Source organism: Bipolaris oryzae (genome assembly GCF_000523455.1).
Source record: "Bipolaris oryzae ATCC 44560 unplaced genomic scaffold scaffold_234, whole genome shotgun sequence".
Classification (NCBI taxonomy): domain Eukaryota; kingdom Fungi; phylum Ascomycota; class Dothideomycetes; order Pleosporales; family Pleosporaceae; genus Bipolaris; species Bipolaris oryzae.
In genome coordinates, this window is record NW_006911510.1 from 16,339 (window position 1) to 33,923 (window position 17,585).

Below are 17,585 nucleotides of genomic sequence, written 5' to 3' on the forward strand. Positions count from 1 at the left end.
GCGTGTACGCGGTTGAGCAGTACACGTGTAGTATTCCTACTGCTAGTCTTAGTATGTGATGCGAGTAGATAGTACCTTTTGTTGACTCTAACATGCCGGTGTTGGGCGCGCAGTACACCCTTGCACTCAATTCCCTGCATATCAAGTCAGGTTGTTGGCGAAGCACGTCACTTTTGTCAGATGTAGCGTCAATAATAGCACCACCACCCACTCTTGATAATACCAAGAAAGGAAGCTCCGAAATTTAGATAGTGTATAGGTATTGATAAGACACATCACAGTGTGCGATGCGATACCAAGCCAAGCCAAGCCTCACTGGCAACTGTTCAGCTGTCTGATAAATGCGACGTGACATCTCAGTGCAGAACAGCAACATCACACCTGTCAGCCTCAAATTTCCACTCAAAATTCAACATGGCATCAGCATCCAACAAGATCGATACCGAACCCTCGAAGAAGCGAATCTTTCTCAATGGCTTTGACATGTTTACTCCTAGCCATCTCAGCTTCGGCCAATGGCGAAGGCCAGAGGACCGTTCGAAAGATAAACGAAGAGACCTATCATATTGGATTGATGTGGCCCAAATACTCGAGCGAGGCGACATCACTGCGTTTTTTCTGGCAGATACATACGGCCAGCATGACGTCTACAAGGGAAGTGCAGAACCAACTGTGCGCACTGCTTGCCAGTACCCAATGGGCGATCCTTCGATACCGGTAACTGCCATGGCCGCAGCGACCAAGAACCTATCTTTCGCCATTACGACAAGCACCAGCTACGAGTCGCCCTTTGTTGTTGCAAAACGCTTCTCCACAATTGATCACCTCACAAAGGGACGCTTTGGCTGGAATATCGTCACTTCGTTCAAAGAGTCCGCTGCAAAGGCTGTTGGTGTTCCATTTGTCGAGCACGACAAGCGATATGCAATTGCAGACGACTACCTACGCTGCCTGTACAAAATCTGGGAAGCTTCTTGGGCGGACGATGCGCTGAAGGAAGATGCTGAGAACGAGAAATATGCTGATTTTGATCGAATCCGGTACATTCAACACCAAACTGAGATTTTCAAAATCAATGCGTCTCATATATTGGATCCTTCTCCTCAACGTACTCCATTTCTGTTTCAGGCAGGGACTTCATCGTAAGCGAATTTTTCCCACCCACTCCATCTTTCCCACCAACTGATGCGACTCTGCAGTGCAGGCATGGCATTTGCCGCAAGTCATGCCGAAGGCGTGTTCGTGGCTGCCCCTTCGCCGCATATCCTAGCACCACGCGTGGCAAACATCAGACGGGAAGCCGAAGCTCTTGGTCGTGATCCTCGGTCAGTGAAAGTGTTCGCAGTCATCACGCCTATCATCGGACACACTCAAGAAGAGGCCCAAGAGAAGTATCAGAGGGCGCTCGAATTCGCCAGCGCTGAAGGTGGCCTAGCTTTCTATTCATCCAACGCTGGAATCGATCTGAGCAAATACGACCTTGATTGCGAGATTACGCCAGACGATGTGAGCGTTGACGGTCGCGTGCACTCTCTTGTCAATTCACTAAAATATCACGGCAATGACACACCATCCTGGACCCCTCGAAATATCGGGAAAGCAGTTAGTTTGGGTGGAAACGGACCTGTACCTGTGGGAAATGCAGAGAAGGTCGCTGATATTCTTGAAGAATGGATTGAGATAGCGGATCTCGACGGGTTCAATGTTGGCTATGTGGTTAGCCCGGGCAGCTTTGAGGACCTGGTTGATCTTCTGGTCCCTGAGCTGAGAAGAAGGGGACGGTATCCCGAGAAGAAAGACCTAGACAGTGGAGTGACATTGCGCGAACAGATATACGGAAGAGGCCAGAGCAAGCTTCGAAACGACCATATTGGTAGTAGTTATAAGTACGAGCACTACGAGAAGATAGTAGGAGGTGTTTGATAATTTCAATCAAGCGGTTACAAACAAATGTCGCCTACATGATGGTTCAATTCCAGGAATATAATAACTTCTTCCTGTATTCCGAGATTTACATACATGTCATGCTGAATTGCATCGCCATAGACGTTCAATCTTTATTTTTGAAATTGCCTGTTCCACTGCTATATGTTGTGGAGGCACTATCAGGCAGGCTAAATAGAAAATAGTAATTCCGGGATTCTTGTTCCTTTAGGTTAACCAGCATAAGTGCCAACGTAGCCACAATATTGCGACATCACGTTGTTGCGATAACGACCCGTCATTTTTCGGAGTCAGTCGTGATGAATTCTACACAGTAGGACGCATGGATCCGTTCCCGCTACCTGGTTCTTGCATCCCAGCACGCCATCAATGATATAAATCTACAATGTCATGGTTCATTATTTCCAAATCCTGCGATCCGACTCACCCCCACAATGGCACGCCCGCTACCAGTCGTGGACCTAATCCTATCCACGTTCAACCTACTTGAGACCATGCTTTGACAGAAGAGTATGTTCCCCGAACAAGACGGCAGAAAATATAGGAGATAAATTGGGATGGGGGCGACCGCACGCCGGAAGAGCGAGAACTGGTGCAACGTCTTGACATATTTGTGTTGAGCTGGGTGACTTTTGGGTATTATATTCGGCTGCTGGACTCAGGGGATATCACGAATGCGTATGTGTATGGGATGAAGGAGGACGTCAATTTCCACGGGAACCAGTACAATCTGCTCTCCACTTTTTTTCACTTGTGGATACCTGTCAGTCGCGCCGATGCGTAGACTTCGATCCATCCATTGAACTAACTTCAATCCGGCGTCGGCCAAATCCCCTCTCAACTTCTCCTCACCCGTACTCCCCCATCAGTCTACCTACGAACTATGGAACTCCTCTAGTCAATCCTGATCTTCTGTTTCTCAGCTGTGCCAAATGCCGAGACTGTCTTTGACCTACGTTTCATCCTCGGCATGCTGGAATCCCCCTTCGCCGTCGGCGTCCTTACTCTCATGGGCTCCTGGTACACACCTCACAAACTCTCCAAGCGCATCTAAATCTTTTACTCTGCATCTTATCCGGCTAGCGTGTTCGGCAGGTACCTACAGGCTGCTATATACCGTGGCATGGACGGCATCGCTGGTCTGCCTAGATGACGGTGGCTATTCATACTCTGCGGCGGCATCATCAGCATCCAGGGCCTACTAGGGGAGTACTACGAAATACCTGGTAACCCATATGCTGTAAAAGCACGGCGAATGCCAGAAGAGGAGCTAAAGATGCACAATGCTCGCATGGGCGCAATAGACCGGAGAAATCCCGTGCCGCTGCCAATGAAGAAGCTAAAGGTGATAGCGATCCACTGGCCGCTACATGTCTTTACCTTTGTTCTTGTTTGCATTGCGTTGTTACGCAGCCACTCCATCGCTTCTCGATCTACCAGATCAATCTCTTCCCTACCGCAGTACAGGCGACAGGTCTAGTATTAACTTCAACCTATGACTGGCTTTTGTTAAAGCGGTATATACATATTACTGCTCAATATAGTGTAGACTGGCGATCATCTTTTTGCATTCTAATAGCTTTCTGATGGCTTGCGCACCCGCTGGAAGGTATTTTTTATACCTGCTACGCTCAACTTTATCGAGGTGGTAATTGTAGCGAGTTACCCGTCGTACAGCTTTGCGTTTCTCGACTACCTGCTGAATGCCACGTCTTGGGGTTTCTGGCCTGTACTTTACGTATGGACTATTGAGGTGATGGATAAAGGCATGGAAGATAGAGCGATTGTGATCGGCGTTCCGCAAAAACTTGGACAGGCGTTTATCGCATGGGTACCCGTGTTAATCTTGAATGCAGGAAGGTATGCGCCGAGGTCCAACACGGGGTTCGCTTCGAATTTTCTAATCAAGTATTTTGTAGACCGTGAAGAAGTGAAGGACAAATTGAAGCGGGAAGCAGATGAGCATGGCAAGGCCGGCTATGACAGTGCAGATCTGTGAGAAGATCAACATGGCAGTTCCGGAGGAGGTCGATATACGTATAACATTCTAACTGGTAGCCTAGACGTAGCCCTCATCGAATTCACCACTTCTATTTCTGGAACCTACCCTTAGGGCCCGCCCCATTGCAGTTGTTCATAGCTAGCAATTCATTCCGCATCTTACACGTTAAGGCTATTTGCTGTACATCTTACTCTTTATAGATGAAAGCTACTACGTACTACATTAGTATCGTCGTTCCTACTCGCCTCTTTGCTTACAGTCATGCTTCCCTGAGAACCAACCAGACTTCCTAACTTTCAACTCTTACTGAGCTAATCAAACGGGGTTTGGCCTGTTACTATTGCTTAACCAAAATTAGGGTTCCAACATAAAGGAACCATTACTTTGTAGCAAAAGCAGCTTTCGGTATACTTCCATAAGGAATCATCCTGACCATATGTCTCCTTTCCCCCTCTTTAAAGTCCGGCACGGCACTATGTGCCACACCTCTCTGATCCCAAACCACGACTGATCCCTTCTCCCACTTTATCCGACAACTGAAGTCCATGCTTTTGATATGTGCATGCAAGAATGCCAACAGATTCTCACTCTCCTCTGGTAGCATGCCCTCAATCTTGCGCGCGATTGTCGGGTTGACAAACAATGCCGGTTCCTTGGTCACAGGGTGTTGAATGACAAGTGGATGAGTGGTGTTTACGGCTTCACGAAGGGCACGCTCGGTACCTACACGCGCGACTTCGCCGATAGATGCAGACGTGTGCTGTAAACTCAAAGAATGTAGGAGCGAGCGGAAGGTGGGGGAGAGCGCCGAGTAAGCGTGAGTCAATGAGGTGAAGGCAGTATCACCGCCCCCCGAGGCGGGCGATTCAAGGACCCAGAAGAAGGTTGTGCTGGGGGTGTTGGGGGTGAATGTTTGGTCGATATGCCAGAGATCGAAGGATGTGCGGGGCCCAAGGAGGGTGCGGAGATTACTGTCGAGTATGTCAGGAGTGAGAATCTTCCCCAGACAAAACGTGGAGAAAAAAGTAGTGGACTTGCACGTTTTCATCGGCATAAACGACGTGAAACTCTGGCCCTGTACTCTTGGGGTATCCCATAGTAGGGTGCTGTTTTGTATTTCAATTCCTGTTGTCATCTATAGTCAGGTGTGGGAACGTGATTGCATACCTCATGGAGAGGACCATAGTGTCTCACAATCTCCCGTTGTCGATCGAACCCAAGATCTGCAAAATCTTGATCCCTCTTTAGCAGCAGTCAGCCAACCCTGGTCCCAAAACCCATTCTCATTGGCTCCCGCTTCCTCACCCAACTAGGCACCAGCCAGAATCAAAATTTCACATACAAATACTAAAACTCCCCTCTCAGCAGTCAACAATGCGACTTCATCTAATCCTTCTCCTGTCAACGCACTAATCTGAACACCTCGGACTTCGGTCCCAATTCGTGGAGTGATATTAGTGAACTGTGCCCCACTCTCGTTCAAATTTGGTTTCGAAGGATCAGCTCTGAGACCAGGTTCTGTAGCTTCAAAGGGTGGAACATTGATGGTTGGAGTAAAGCCTTCGGGACGGGTGGGAAGGTAGGAAGGGTATAAAGGCGAGGAGGGCATATTGCTAGATAGCCAGAGTTCAATGTGCGCAACTGAAGACTAAATGAAATGTCAAGACAGTTTTGAAATCTAGATGTGGTCGATGGATTCCCATTAATTTCGTAGTGAGCTAGAAAAATAGGGAGTTCTCTTATCTCACACGTAGGAAGAAGCTACGCGCAATCAATAGCTACGGTTGTCAACATTTATTTGAAGTCGGGCCTTTTAGGGCTCGCTAATGTGTCTTCCTTGTCATCACAACCTACAAGGGAACGGCACCAACGAGACGCAGGGAAAATCAAGATTTGGATGCTTGGCCCTGCAGTAGTCTCTCGGCTTGTTGTTCAGATCCGACGAAAATTTCCAAACTGCGTAAGAAATAGCGGGTCGGGGAGAGTTGGCGGAAGGAAATTTCCTCAACACGGTGATCTTCTACTAGTTAGTGAGAGGGAGCCCTGGAGAGATATTCTAGCAATACTGTGTTGTCTGTGCGTGGCAATTGCGACATCAAAAAGAAAATGGCGATAACGTCCCTCCCTGTGTGGCAGGAATCATGGTGGGTCGGGATGAACCAATGAAAGCGCAGGGTCAGCAGACATTCCGATACGATGCTGTGTTTGATTAGCTGATTCTGGCCCACTGTACTTTCTGTCATACAAGAAGGAATGCTAACAGGGACATATGTATATATGAAGCATCGTAGCTCAATACTCTCTTGAGTTCTACTACACCTCAGCCATGACTTCCTCCTCGCCTACGAACAAATCCGAGAATACTGAACCAGACAAGATTCTCTCTACTCCATCTGATGAGAATACCAATTTACTTGGTCGCTACATCCCCTACCTCCGCTCTCCAAACAATGTCCTCCTTTTAAAGCTCGATGTCCTGCTCCTAACTTGGGCGTTCATTGCCGGTATCTTCAAAGACATGGACCAATCCGCTACGACTGCCGCTTACGTATCGGGAATGCAAGAATCGCTTTCCATGCACGGCAACGAACTCGTAGAGCTCACCACCTACTTCAGCATCGGGTACGCGCTCTTCATCGTACCCGCGCAGCTGATTCAGACTCGCGTCCGTCCTTCGTTGTTTCTACCAATCTGTGAGATGGTATGGGGTACTTTGACACTATGCATGTACAAGGCGCCCAATTCGAGGACCATGTTCGCTCTTCGATTTTTTCTGGGCGTTTTCGAAGCAACGAGTTGGCCGGGCATCGTGAGCTTGATCTTCAACTGGTACCAGCCTAGTGAACTTGCTACGCGGCTGGCAATTTTCGGTGTTAGTGGAGTGGCAGGAAACATGTTTCTTTCCGTCTTGCAGGCGGCATTGTACAAGAATCTCAATGGGATTGCGGGACTTGGAGGATGGCAGTGGCTGTTCATTGTGTCGGGAATAATGACTATCTTCTGGGGTTTCCTGGGGCTGGTAGTGATTCCGGATAGTCCGGCGACAACAAGAGCAATTTACTTGACAAAAAGAGAGCGGGAGATTGCAAGGGAGCGCATGAGTGATGCGGGAATCCTCACGTCGGAGTTCGTTGGGAAGCAGGTTGTGATCAAGAAGCTGAGGTTGGTCGCCAAGTCGCCTGTCACGTATCTTTTTTTCGCTGCATATTTGCAGTTTGCATGGAGTCAGCGTGCGAATTCGTATCTCCTGCTTTACCTCAAAGGATTAAAGAAGGGAGATGGATCGCCGTTGTACAGCACGTATGTGGTCAACTTGATCCCATTGATTGGGTACTCTATCAGCATTGTTTGCAACATTGGACTCAATGCGCTTTCGGACTGGAAGAAGTGGAGGTGGCAGATCTCTTGTGCGACTGCAGCACTTCAGATCCTTTCCACTGGCGTGCTTGCGGGGTGGCCCAACGGCAGAGGGGTCATTATGACTTTTTACTTCTTGACCTTTGCCACAGCAGCGTGGGGATATGCGCTATTGGCATGGCTGGGCGAGATATTGCGGAAAGAACCTGAAGCAAGAGCTGTGGTTGTTGGGATGACAGTGACATTGGTCTATGTGGGGCATGCTACAATTCCTTTGCGGGTATGGCGTACGAAAGACTCGCCCAGATATCCGATTGGATTTCCTCTGGCGGCCGCTTTTGCAGCAGGGAGTATCTTGGCAATGATTGTGATAAAATGGTATGTTGAAAAGAATCCTGAGATTTTGGAAAAGGGATTGGATTGGCGAGAAGAGATTGGCAGCGAGCTGATTGAAAGGACTGAAGTAGCTAAAACAGATTCATTCCACTAGAGACAGGATATTAAAGCATGGCTATAATCTATATCTTCCTCCTTTTCTTGATATATTCGTGTTTGAGTGTTCTGCGGGAGACGCAAAGATCTATTGTTGTTAGATTGGTAAATAAGTTTGGGTCATCCACTGCGGGTTAAGGCAGAGCCTAAGACTGCTAAGAGCTAGCGCCAGCCTGCTATATCTATATACTAAGCAATCTAGCCTTACCCCTGCCTAACTCTTGGTAGGCCTAAGACCCTGCCCTAACCTATAGTGGGTGCCCTTAACCCATTCACTAGTCTACCTGCGTCACTCGCTTATCTACTACGTTATTAAAAACTAAGCCAGATCTGGTGGTAATTGACGAACGTTGGTGGTCAATGGTCTAGACTTTAGGCCTATAGATTTCCAGATTGGGTGGGACGAGATCACCTACTAGGACCGGACTTAGGCACTTATATACTCCCTCGTTACAGCTACATCAACGTCTAGACTCACAGTAATCCTGGAACTGATTCGGATCTGAGTCTGACTTAGGTTTGACTCAGCCTTCCTTAGCCTGCATGTATTTAAGCTTGCTATTCCCTTGATGTAGAATAGGCAGTTTTGTGCAATCCTTTCGTACAAGACTTATAGATATCAATTGATCTTAGGTTACGGTTCTCCCACGCACTTCCATATGCCTCTGAGTGAGACCACACCGAGTTTGGATCTCTTGTCTTCCCTGCGACGTTACAACTGTAGCGTTAAACCTGTGTTGGCGAATGTAAGGCCTTACATCTCGCCTTATATTAGTGAGGTTTTCTTAGCTGGTTAATTGAACAAACACGTTAATCAGTTTGCTCGATCATGATAGAATTCGAAAGTAAAATAAGCTTCGCTGTGCTAATAGTTAAGGTGAAGGAGAGAAATCACGTGACGGCACTCAGCGTTTACGATATCCGGATGGCCATGTAGGTCAATGCTTAGCAAAAGAGCCGCCCCAAATCCGCTTTAGCGATCTTGTGTGGGCGTTTTGGATCCATGTGTGGTTTTCCGGAAACAAGTTCTTACGCTAGGGTGGTGGCTTGTGTTAGCGCATGTCTGCATTGCGTCTGTAGGCAGTAAAATTGTTGCTTATCTTTGAGAGTTAGTTGCGGAGAACTGATATAGACATAAAAGAAAGTTCCCTTGTTTACGATGTCTACGATGTCGAACGTTAATCAATCCCAGGTGCAGCGTGTTCCGGGCCGAGGCCCTTGGCAGATGGAAACTGCCAGCACGTATGCCACTACGGGTCATGCCGGACGATTGGGAAGACAGAACCTCTTTGCCACCAAAAAGATCTTTCACATTGGGTTGCTCCCTCTGTCTCTTAGCCAGGAGTGCCCTTTCAGCTGACTTCTTGATTTTATCTTCGACGAGTAGAACATGATTGAACCTCATTCGCAGCGTATCGAAAGCCCAATAAAAAGGAGTTTCTGTCCCAAAAACTTCTCGAAATTCGGGGTTGAGAATGGCGGTGATGGTGTTGGTTGTAAGTACGATGCTGGTGAGCGCATCCGCGGTTGGCAGGTTCCCAAACTTGATATTCCGTTGCGTGAGATGTTCCCGAACGAACGAAGGCAGTTCAGCTTCTTCTTCATCTTCTTGATCATCAATCTGAGCTGATTTGAGATTGTCGAAGATACGTTGTGCTGTATCTCTGTTCAGGCCAATAAACTCGAGTGCTTCGACGCTGACTAGGGAAGCGGGGTACACCAGGTCAGGCAAAGCAATGAGGGAAGGTGAGAGATAGCTTAAGCTTATCTTGCGCTTTGGGGGGGGGTCGATTCGTTCTATAACATTGTGCTCGTGAAGCGCTTCATATTCCTCCTGGTTGAGTTTTCCAGACATCTTGCAGGTTAAGGTTGAGCTTCACCCTCTAAGGGAGACTGGGTTATAGTTGAATGGCTTAGGGAGTGCTAGGCTATAATTGTGAATACGGAATGTAACTCCTAGATTTTGAAGACAATTTCAGAATTAACCCTTCGTTTACTTTCAATGTTCCGATTCACAGGAAGGACTTTCTAGCTTTTAGTGCCGAACAAACTTTGTCAATTTCTCTTTGATTGACTCCCGCACGATTTTGGAGATGGAAAATACTATATGAAATAACACAACAAATATTTATTAGAATAAATAAGTAGTGAACGGAGGGGGAGGTCAGTCTTCATAGTGTCGACGTTGAGTCACGAGCAGAAAGTATGGTTAGGTCTTGCGCAAAAACGCAAGGGCACTTCGCATTACGAACAAACGATAACTAACCAGATAAGGAGATGAATCCGGGGCAAATTGTACTAGGGGGCTGGTATTTTCGACAAGATGGGACCGGTGACACGCTTGGTACTCGACATGACCTACAATGATTACTTGTGTGCCTGCTTGATAGAACCATAGAATAGCGGAGGATATGTATTAGAGGTCGAGGTTTTATCAGTCAGCGCTACGGAAGATAGGTACACTATAATCATTAGATTAAGGTGGATCTTAGGATTTTCTCACGGAGTGCATCTTCAAAACACCGAAGTAACATCAGTCCGAGGAGAAGTATACCAGAATCAAGGAAATAAAGCTATAATTAGTTAGAGTTTCAGATATGCTTAAAGTTTAGAGATGCTTAGAGTTAATAGGATAGCGGACTCGCTTATCTGAAATATTACGCGTACACTTACGTGGGGATTTGCGGTGAAGTGCACAGCCCCTCACTTCAGATCTTCAACTTCATAAGTTCAAAAAAAAATGAAAACTACCAGCTATGCATACCGATATCGAAAGCCTCTCCTACCTTCACGGATAAAGCACCACCTCCGATAACAGATATGCCATTCGACTTCGATGCATATGATAGGAAGTGCTCGCAGATGTCACCGGAGGAACTACACCTCGAATGGAATCACTATACACGCCTCATCAGCGGCGCGGCCGCCTCGGCTACTCTTGGTGGATCAGCACTGGTGTTTACTGGGGGCGTTAGTATAATTGGAGTTGCCATTGGGTCCGCAGGCTTTTACAATGCTCGAAAGAAGCGCCAAATCCTCAAACGACATCTTGACCAAGAGCATCGAAGGAATCGTAAGCGAGATATGGTGGGATCGGCTGCTTTCAATGGTGCTGTGGGACTGACGACGCTCGGGTTGGGGACTCTGGGCGCTGAGAGAGTACTGGAGCTTGGTATTGAAAACGGGGTTTTTGGACCCGCAGCTAAAACGGGTGTCAACGTTGCAACTGGAGTGGTGGTAAATGGAGTCAATACGGCTGCTGATGATAGATACCATACAAATAAGAAAAAGAGAGAAGCGAAACGCACTGGTCTAGTTGTCGAGAGGAAACATAAGGACGGACATAAGAAGCGCAGTTCAAGAGTGGTCAGTTCAATCGATCAACGTTGACTGGGAGTGGAGGTTTCAACGATGAACAAATCTATTTTTTTATCCATAAATTATCTAAACATATGAGTTAAACACTAGTCTGGGTTAGAAGGTGATGATTATCACGGTACAAGGATCATGCGACTTGCTTTCCCGCCAGGTGAGGAAGGAAAACGCACAAGTTTTGACATAAAGCCGCGCAACTATGGGTGTAACACACTGTGGTGCTGATTAATTTGGATCCTTTATCTTAGGTCAAGGAGCTAAGTTATTTATATGTTATTCTCTTACGCCAAAGAAAAACAATGGTTGGAAAGAAACCTCTAATTGGCTGTGGACCGAGGGACAGTCGACATGAGAATAAAACCTTTTTGTAAGTGATTGACTGATTGATTTAATGGAACGTACTTGCTGAGTTTCAGCCATTATCTCCACAGCTATGCCCAGCTCTCAAGCTTGGCAGACAGCCAACGGGTTGCACACCTAAGAGAAATTAACGGGATACGGCTGTTGTGTAGATATTTTTGCGACCCGGACGCGTCATGAAAGTGATGGCATCCTTGGCAACCGAGTTAGCAGCACTACTGAAGAGACGTACAGGAAGCATTACCGAGCAAAACAAACACTACCCCAGGCAATTAATACATCTAGACTTATCAGCTAACGACTCTGGCACGATCTAGATCTGAAACAGCTAACACATCTTTCGCACTAGGAAGCGTAATGCCACTAAAAAAGGTGTACATAAGGCGTTAACTAAGGTTATATAGTAGTTAAATGAGAAACTCAGAACCTTGAACGCAAAATGACGGAGTGTTGGAAGAATCATCAGGATACTATTGATCATAATTTCGAAATTGTTAACAAGGTCGCTAACGACCTCGTGGCAACAGCATTATCTAGTGCATATACCCAGGCTTCGGTTGTACCCGCAATCGAGCTTATGGAACTAAGCGCCAAACCCGGAACCCTAGCAAATCAGCAGTACACTAACAGTGCTAAAGAGTCTTGATACTGAGGCCATCAACAATGCATGAAATCACTACATATGGGTTCGAAGCTCCTATCGTGATGCACAATTCTCAAAGCAAACAAGATGGGTCGTAGCTTCAAATTTACTCCATTTTCTGCACGAATAAATAAATTTGGCACAAAACCTGGTCTTTTAGTTGAGAATGAGACCATAATACTATGCTTGGCAACTCAACAGGCAAGGCCATTAAGTGTGGTAGACGCCCCACCAAACCTTCACACCTCCACGGCTGCCACAGTCCACTACTCCGCTAGCTCCAACCCTTCCTTGCCAAGCAAACCTTGCAATAGAATCGCGGACAAGATCTCTAACATCCTCATTTCCGATAGTCGTGATGGTTCCGTCCAAAGACCTAGCACCGAATTCGCAAGTTGCCCAACTTGCAATACGTTTCTGTGGGCCCTCGACAAACTTTACAACCATTTGTTAGCTAAGTCTTTTTAATATTATTGGAATCTAAAGAAGCTTACCCAAGTACCGTCGCCAGCAATTCGATCAAAAAGCGTTTGGCAGTCGGCAATCCAAGGAGAACCACCAGAGCTGTTGTTGATAAAGGTTGTAGCTCCACAAAAGTTATTTCTCTTCTCGAGCACAGATCCTGGAGCTGGGCTTGTAGGTGCTGCAGCAGCAGTGGCGGCCAAAGAGGCGACAATGACAGGGACTGAGAAGCGCATCTTGAGAGATCGGGTAGTTGCTCGAAGAAGAGGTGATAGTTGCTGGAAGAGAAGCTGGAAGTGCCTGGCTGTGATTTCGAAAGAGGGTTCTTCGTCGAGACTTTATAGTTTACCCACGAGCAGCATCACAGTTCTCTGACATGAACGAATGCCATGATAGGAAACTACAATTCAAGAAATATCAGGCATCTAGACCCAAATCCACACCCACCCCTGTGATATTTCCTAAGTGGTGGGCCTGAATGATTCTCTTCTGCGTCGGCCTGATCTTAGAAGGAGGGGTGTGACAGCTCAATGAGTAGTAGTCTAATCAAGAAGGCACTTATTCTGCAAGGGGCGCTATAGGTCGTAAGTTCCTTTCTTACCAAAGCCTGTTAGCGCCGGCTCTGGTCGTTGTTGCTTTTAAATTGAGTACATTTATTCTATAGTCAAGTTCATCGCGCGTATCCTGGGCATGTGCTACGGAGTATTATCAAATCCATCTAGCGCAAAATCGCTTCTCATCTTCACTTGGCTTGCACAAACACTTGGAGAGACATTTGCAACAGTGTCATTACATGTAACCAATATAACCGAAAATCATAATAATCGGCTATTGCCAACTCAAAGAGCAATTAGAGATTGACGTTATATCCTTTATAATATATCCATTTTTAAATGTTGTCTCATTCCTACCAGAGACGTGTTAACACAGAAGGTAAGCAGGTGACTATTGAACTATTTTTGAGTTATTTGGCACTACAAGGAGATCCCGCTGCCTTTCCGGCTATATCAGTTGCATGAGAGAATGTGTAGTAGGTGTTTTATTAACCGGCTGTTTTTTGCATCATTTGTAAGGTTGCGGCACGGCTAGCGTTCAAGACAACAGGGCGCATAACATGCAAGGCTAGGACTCGTATGTTGTGAGGCTAAAATCTCGGAACACTTCGCCAAGATAGATACACCGTTGCCAGCCCGTACAGGGAAAACTAAGAATAACTTCGGCGTTACTTTCTGGAATCAACTCTAAACGCTAACACGTTTTTCATCGTTCAAAGCAATACTTGATTCTTGATCTTCAAAATACAAGTACTCAAAGTCAGCTGATTGTCTGGAATACTGTGAGACTAACTCTCAAAGACAACTTCCAGAAGTGTATGGATCGTACTTTTAGATATTCATGTTGAAGACAGCTAGTTTTGGCAAGCCAATTATGCTTAATCATTAATTTCGGATTTCCTTGCACATATAGAACGGTCAAGCATCCGAGAAAGTGGGGGGCCTGGAATATGGGGAGGCCTGAAGTGTGGGGGGCCTGGAAAGTCACGGTCCCCGAAACGTGGGTGCCCTGAAATATGAAAGCCATGCATGTGAGCTAGAGTGTGAGTGATTTAGGGAAAGTTCACACCAAACCTACAGCAAGGAATCCCACTAGTTGCGCGCTGGTTGCTTTGTCTGGACTAGCTCATCGTAGTAGTGTGCTGGCAAAATATCCCTGTTTAGTATCGCCAAGATGGCCAGACGAAGAATTAATTGGATAAAATTTGCCAGCAGTGACTAGTGAACGCCTGATGTCCTGCACCAGCCATGCAACACTGGATGCACCGTGGTGTGCTGTCTCTCAAGATTCGCACATTGCGATTGGTTGAATTTGGCGACTCTTCATTCGTGCAATAAGCTATTCCACGAGGTCTTTTAAATAGAGTAGGGTACGAATCTCGTTTGCTTGAATAGTGCTATAAGAACGCGTATAAAATTCACGTTGGATTTGCATGTTAAGCCGAGCCTATTGCAAGGTAGCACTTCCTGAGACGTTCACCTCACGTCCAGTTACTTTGCTACGCATCTCTAAAAGTCGCGCATTAGTACCCCTAACTGCTCGCTTTGGATCGTAGATACACCCAGTAGATGCAGGTTGTCAATGCTGTAGCTACAATCATGCCTATTATGTTCAACAGAATCCTATTAGCACAACCAAGCTCCCTCATATTGCTCTAGATGGTATTGTCTACTCGTTGAGTAGTGGGGGGGGGGGGGGGGGGGTGGCTGAGTTCGTATGGAGCGAGGGTAGGGATATGGTAGGGTTGCATTACCTGTGAATAGAATTATGGTAGAGGCAGAGTCTTACATGAACCTACCCTTACTGTACCTCTATCCATTCATCATCTTAGTACAGGACCTAGCACCTTCTATCGACGGGACTGCCGAGGCCTCAAGCCCCATGTTTTCTTCTTGCATACTAATTCAACCCCATTAATATAGAGCGGGCCTTTTATCATTGGTTCACTCGGGTCCTGAGCGAATGGAACTAGCTGCATTTAACCTAGTATGTTGGATACTTGTCAGCATTGGCAGACTGTGATTGGTGCGCTAGCAAGTAGCCGCACTGGTTCTGGAAAAACAGCTTGGTACCTGGGCAACGTCTTCTACCACATTTCCATGGTGCCGGTGAATTGCCTGCGTGTGTAGGCCCCCTGCATCTGCGTGTAGGCCACCCACTAGTCCCTTCATTCATGACATCGAGACCCTTGGTATTCGGTGGCATACCTTCTTCTGAGCCTTGGCTTCGTAGAATTCATCTATAAACACTGCTGCAAGGAACATTCAATATAGGGGCCGTATCTGCAAATGTGTTTTGCCCAGCTTGGCAGCGTTATTTGAACCCATAAATCTTCCAAATAAAGAACATCGAGCTAATTATAGCCACTGTCTGTACCTGTTTAGATCACCATCCAGATCGCACTGCGCCGAGTCTACGATGCACTCATGCACATCTGCACTGGCTCAAGACTGACCCTTGTGCTCTCTAGACATTTAAACTTGCAATCGTCGCTGGCCCCCAAGATTCTCTCTTTGTATAAGAAGAGCTTCTTGCGCAATCGCTCTGATTATTCACTCATCTCTACAGCCAGCAATCTCATCATCCAGTTTTATTCGCAATCACGCAAACTACAGTATTGGTGGTGGCTTCTTACCCATCGGGAATTGTTTAGTAAGGGTTTCATTGGCACTGTTTTGTGCCAAGGAAACTGGAGGGCCCGTTTGTAGGGTGTAGAAAATTATGTTTGGTCAATTGTGACACTTGTGATATAGCTGCACTCCAAGGTAGTAATTGTGCTAGATCTGGTTAGCATAGTTTTGTAGTGGAGTGGCTTTTTGATCTAACACAAGAATAGTTATCAACGAAATAGAATGCAATTGCATGCTATTTGCAAAGAAGGACTGTGAACATCTGCTTCGTGATATTCCATGTTTCTGTTCGCATGCATCTCCTCTTACCCACGTGCTTTCTTGAATCTAACAGATATTCTAGGCCCGCAGGAGTATTCCAATCGTCTGATCTACGGAAAGAAACTGACTTCCAACAACGTCATGGTAGTCATCAGGGCTAGCTTCCGTGGACGAAAGGTGACCCAGGCATCGAAAAAAACAGCCTTTATTTATGGCACTAGTTCCGGGTGGAAATTACAGACTAGACAATCGAGGAAAAAGCCGAGTCTCGGGCTTGGAGATGAGAATACCGAAATCGATCCTTTTGTTGGATATGTGCGGCGCAATATTGGAAAGATATTCTGTTCGCTCGATCGCTAAAGCTTCTAGAGTCCGGGAAGATGTACTTGCTCTCTTTCCTCAAGACAAAGAACTCCAGAGGCCTTTCAGCATTAGTGCGCCTGGATTCGAACATACCTTCAGGATTATGCTTGGCCCATTTGCGCGGGACCTACGATACGAAGCCTGGGATCGACGTGAGAGGAGTGTGACTTACGTTGCGCGCACATTCGCTGGCTATGTTTCCCACCTTTCTTGCAAGCAATACAGCAAGAAAATAGATATATGCGCGGATGAATCAGTTATTCAGTCAGATCCTTCATAATGACAACTGCTTGAGAAACTCCTTGAATAACATCAACAGCCACTGAAAACTTAGATCGTGATGAGATTTCTACCCAAAACGAGAATGGTGACAATGGGAATGATATAGTATTTCTTCTCCACCCCAAACAATCAGATAAGCATTTTCATCACCAGCCAAGTACCGAGTAATCTACAGAATAACACTGGGAACTGCATCAAACCCAACTCCATCACGTATACTCGTTGTTGGAATCCAAGCCACGGCCGAGGTACATCTAAAGATACAGGAATAGGATGAATAGGAGTATACTAAGGTGTACCGACTACTCGATACGCACGGTCAAAATCAGGCATCACGGCGGAGACTATAATGTAATTTGAAGAAGTTGGAGTGCCGCGTTTGATGGCGGTGGAGAGGACGAGGGGATGGATAGTGCTGAGATTTGCGGCGGGGTGGGTGAAGTAGAGGGGGGGGGGTATTGGTGTGGAAAGGGAAGTGGAGGATGTGGGTTTTTGTGCGGTAGATGCGGAGGCGTGTGGGTGTGCCTGGTCGGGCTGTGAAGTTGGAACCACCTCTATGGGTTATAATTATGAGCTTGAGGGGATGAAGATGGATTCTAGGGTTGTGGTCTGGAGGTAGAAGGAAGTGGTGTTGATGTACAATGGGCACGTGACAATTACTCGGCGCCTATGCTACTACCAACATCAAAAGATGGAACCTTGGCAGATGGATAACGTGCGGGATCAGTAAGCTGGAAAGATCAGTAAGCTGAACGCCCCACCCAAACTGACGCGACTCTCTGCGCAATTGATCCACAACAGCGCAATAAAATAAGATGAAATTGAGAGATATAATTTATTATCTAGCTTTACACGTCGT

The 17,585-nt window shown here is 46.6% G+C and overlaps 8 protein-coding genes across 8 annotated transcripts; 5 read left to right on the top strand and 3 right to left on the bottom strand.

Annotated features, from left to right (window-relative positions):
- Positions 1-414: 414 nt before the first annotated feature.
- On the top strand, positions 415-1,923 carry COCMIDRAFT_108395 (uncharacterized protein; the record flags this gene model as incomplete). The annotated part of the gene is made up of 2 exons (XM_007694690.1): positions 415-1,142; positions 1,200-1,923. The coding sequence occupies 2 exons, from the start codon at positions 415-417 to the stop codon at positions 1,921-1,923; spliced, it is 1,452 nt and encodes a 483-aa protein (XP_007692880.1).
- A 625-nt stretch (positions 1,924-2,548) lies between these two features.
- COCMIDRAFT_108379 (uncharacterized protein) lies at positions 2,549-2,728 on the top strand (the record flags this gene model as incomplete). Its single annotated transcript, XM_007694691.1, has 1 exon — positions 2,549-2,728. A coding segment is annotated over one exon (180 nt), but the record flags the coding sequence as incomplete, so codon positions are not given.
- A 1,389-nt stretch (positions 2,729-4,117) lies between these two features.
- Positions 4,118-5,555, bottom strand: COCMIDRAFT_41097 (uncharacterized protein; the record flags this gene model as incomplete). The annotated part of the gene is made up of 5 exons (XM_007694692.1): positions 4,118-4,132; positions 4,347-4,917; positions 4,955-5,052; positions 5,114-5,188; positions 5,289-5,555. The coding sequence occupies 5 exons, from the start codon at positions 5,553-5,555 to the stop codon at positions 4,118-4,120; spliced, it is 1,026 nt and encodes a 341-aa protein (XP_007692882.1).
- Positions 5,556-6,464: 909 nt separating this feature from the next.
- On the top strand, positions 6,465-7,793 carry COCMIDRAFT_108390 (uncharacterized protein; the record flags this gene model as incomplete). Its single annotated transcript, XM_007694693.1, has 1 exon — positions 6,465-7,793. One exon carries the CDS (start codon positions 6,465-6,467, stop codon positions 7,791-7,793), a length of 1,329 nt encoding a protein of 442 aa, XP_007692883.1.
- Positions 7,794-8,891: 1,098 nt separating this feature from the next.
- COCMIDRAFT_30493 (uncharacterized protein) lies at positions 8,892-9,650 on the bottom strand (the record flags this gene model as incomplete). The annotated part of the gene is made up of 1 exon (XM_007694694.1): positions 8,892-9,650. The coding sequence occupies one exon, from the start codon at positions 9,648-9,650 to the stop codon at positions 8,892-8,894; it is 759 nt and encodes a 252-aa protein (XP_007692884.1).
- A 965-nt stretch (positions 9,651-10,615) lies between these two features.
- Positions 10,616-11,185, top strand: COCMIDRAFT_108370 (uncharacterized protein; the record flags this gene model as incomplete). The annotated part of the gene is made up of 1 exon (XM_007694695.1): positions 10,616-11,185. The coding sequence occupies one exon, from the start codon at positions 10,616-10,618 to the stop codon at positions 11,183-11,185; it is 570 nt and encodes a 189-aa protein (XP_007692885.1).
- A 497-nt stretch (positions 11,186-11,682) lies between these two features.
- On the top strand, positions 11,683-11,847 carry COCMIDRAFT_108393 (uncharacterized protein; the record flags this gene model as incomplete). Its single annotated transcript, XM_007694696.1, has 1 exon — positions 11,683-11,847. A coding segment is annotated over one exon (165 nt), but the record flags the coding sequence as incomplete, so codon positions are not given.
- A 536-nt stretch (positions 11,848-12,383) lies between these two features.
- On the bottom strand, positions 12,384-12,871 carry COCMIDRAFT_9555 (uncharacterized protein; the record flags this gene model as incomplete). The annotated part of the gene is made up of 2 exons (XM_007694697.1): positions 12,384-12,608; positions 12,668-12,871. 2 exons carry the CDS (start codon positions 12,869-12,871, stop codon positions 12,384-12,386), a joined length of 429 nt encoding a protein of 142 aa, XP_007692887.1.
- Positions 12,872-17,585: the final 4,714 nt, after the last annotated feature.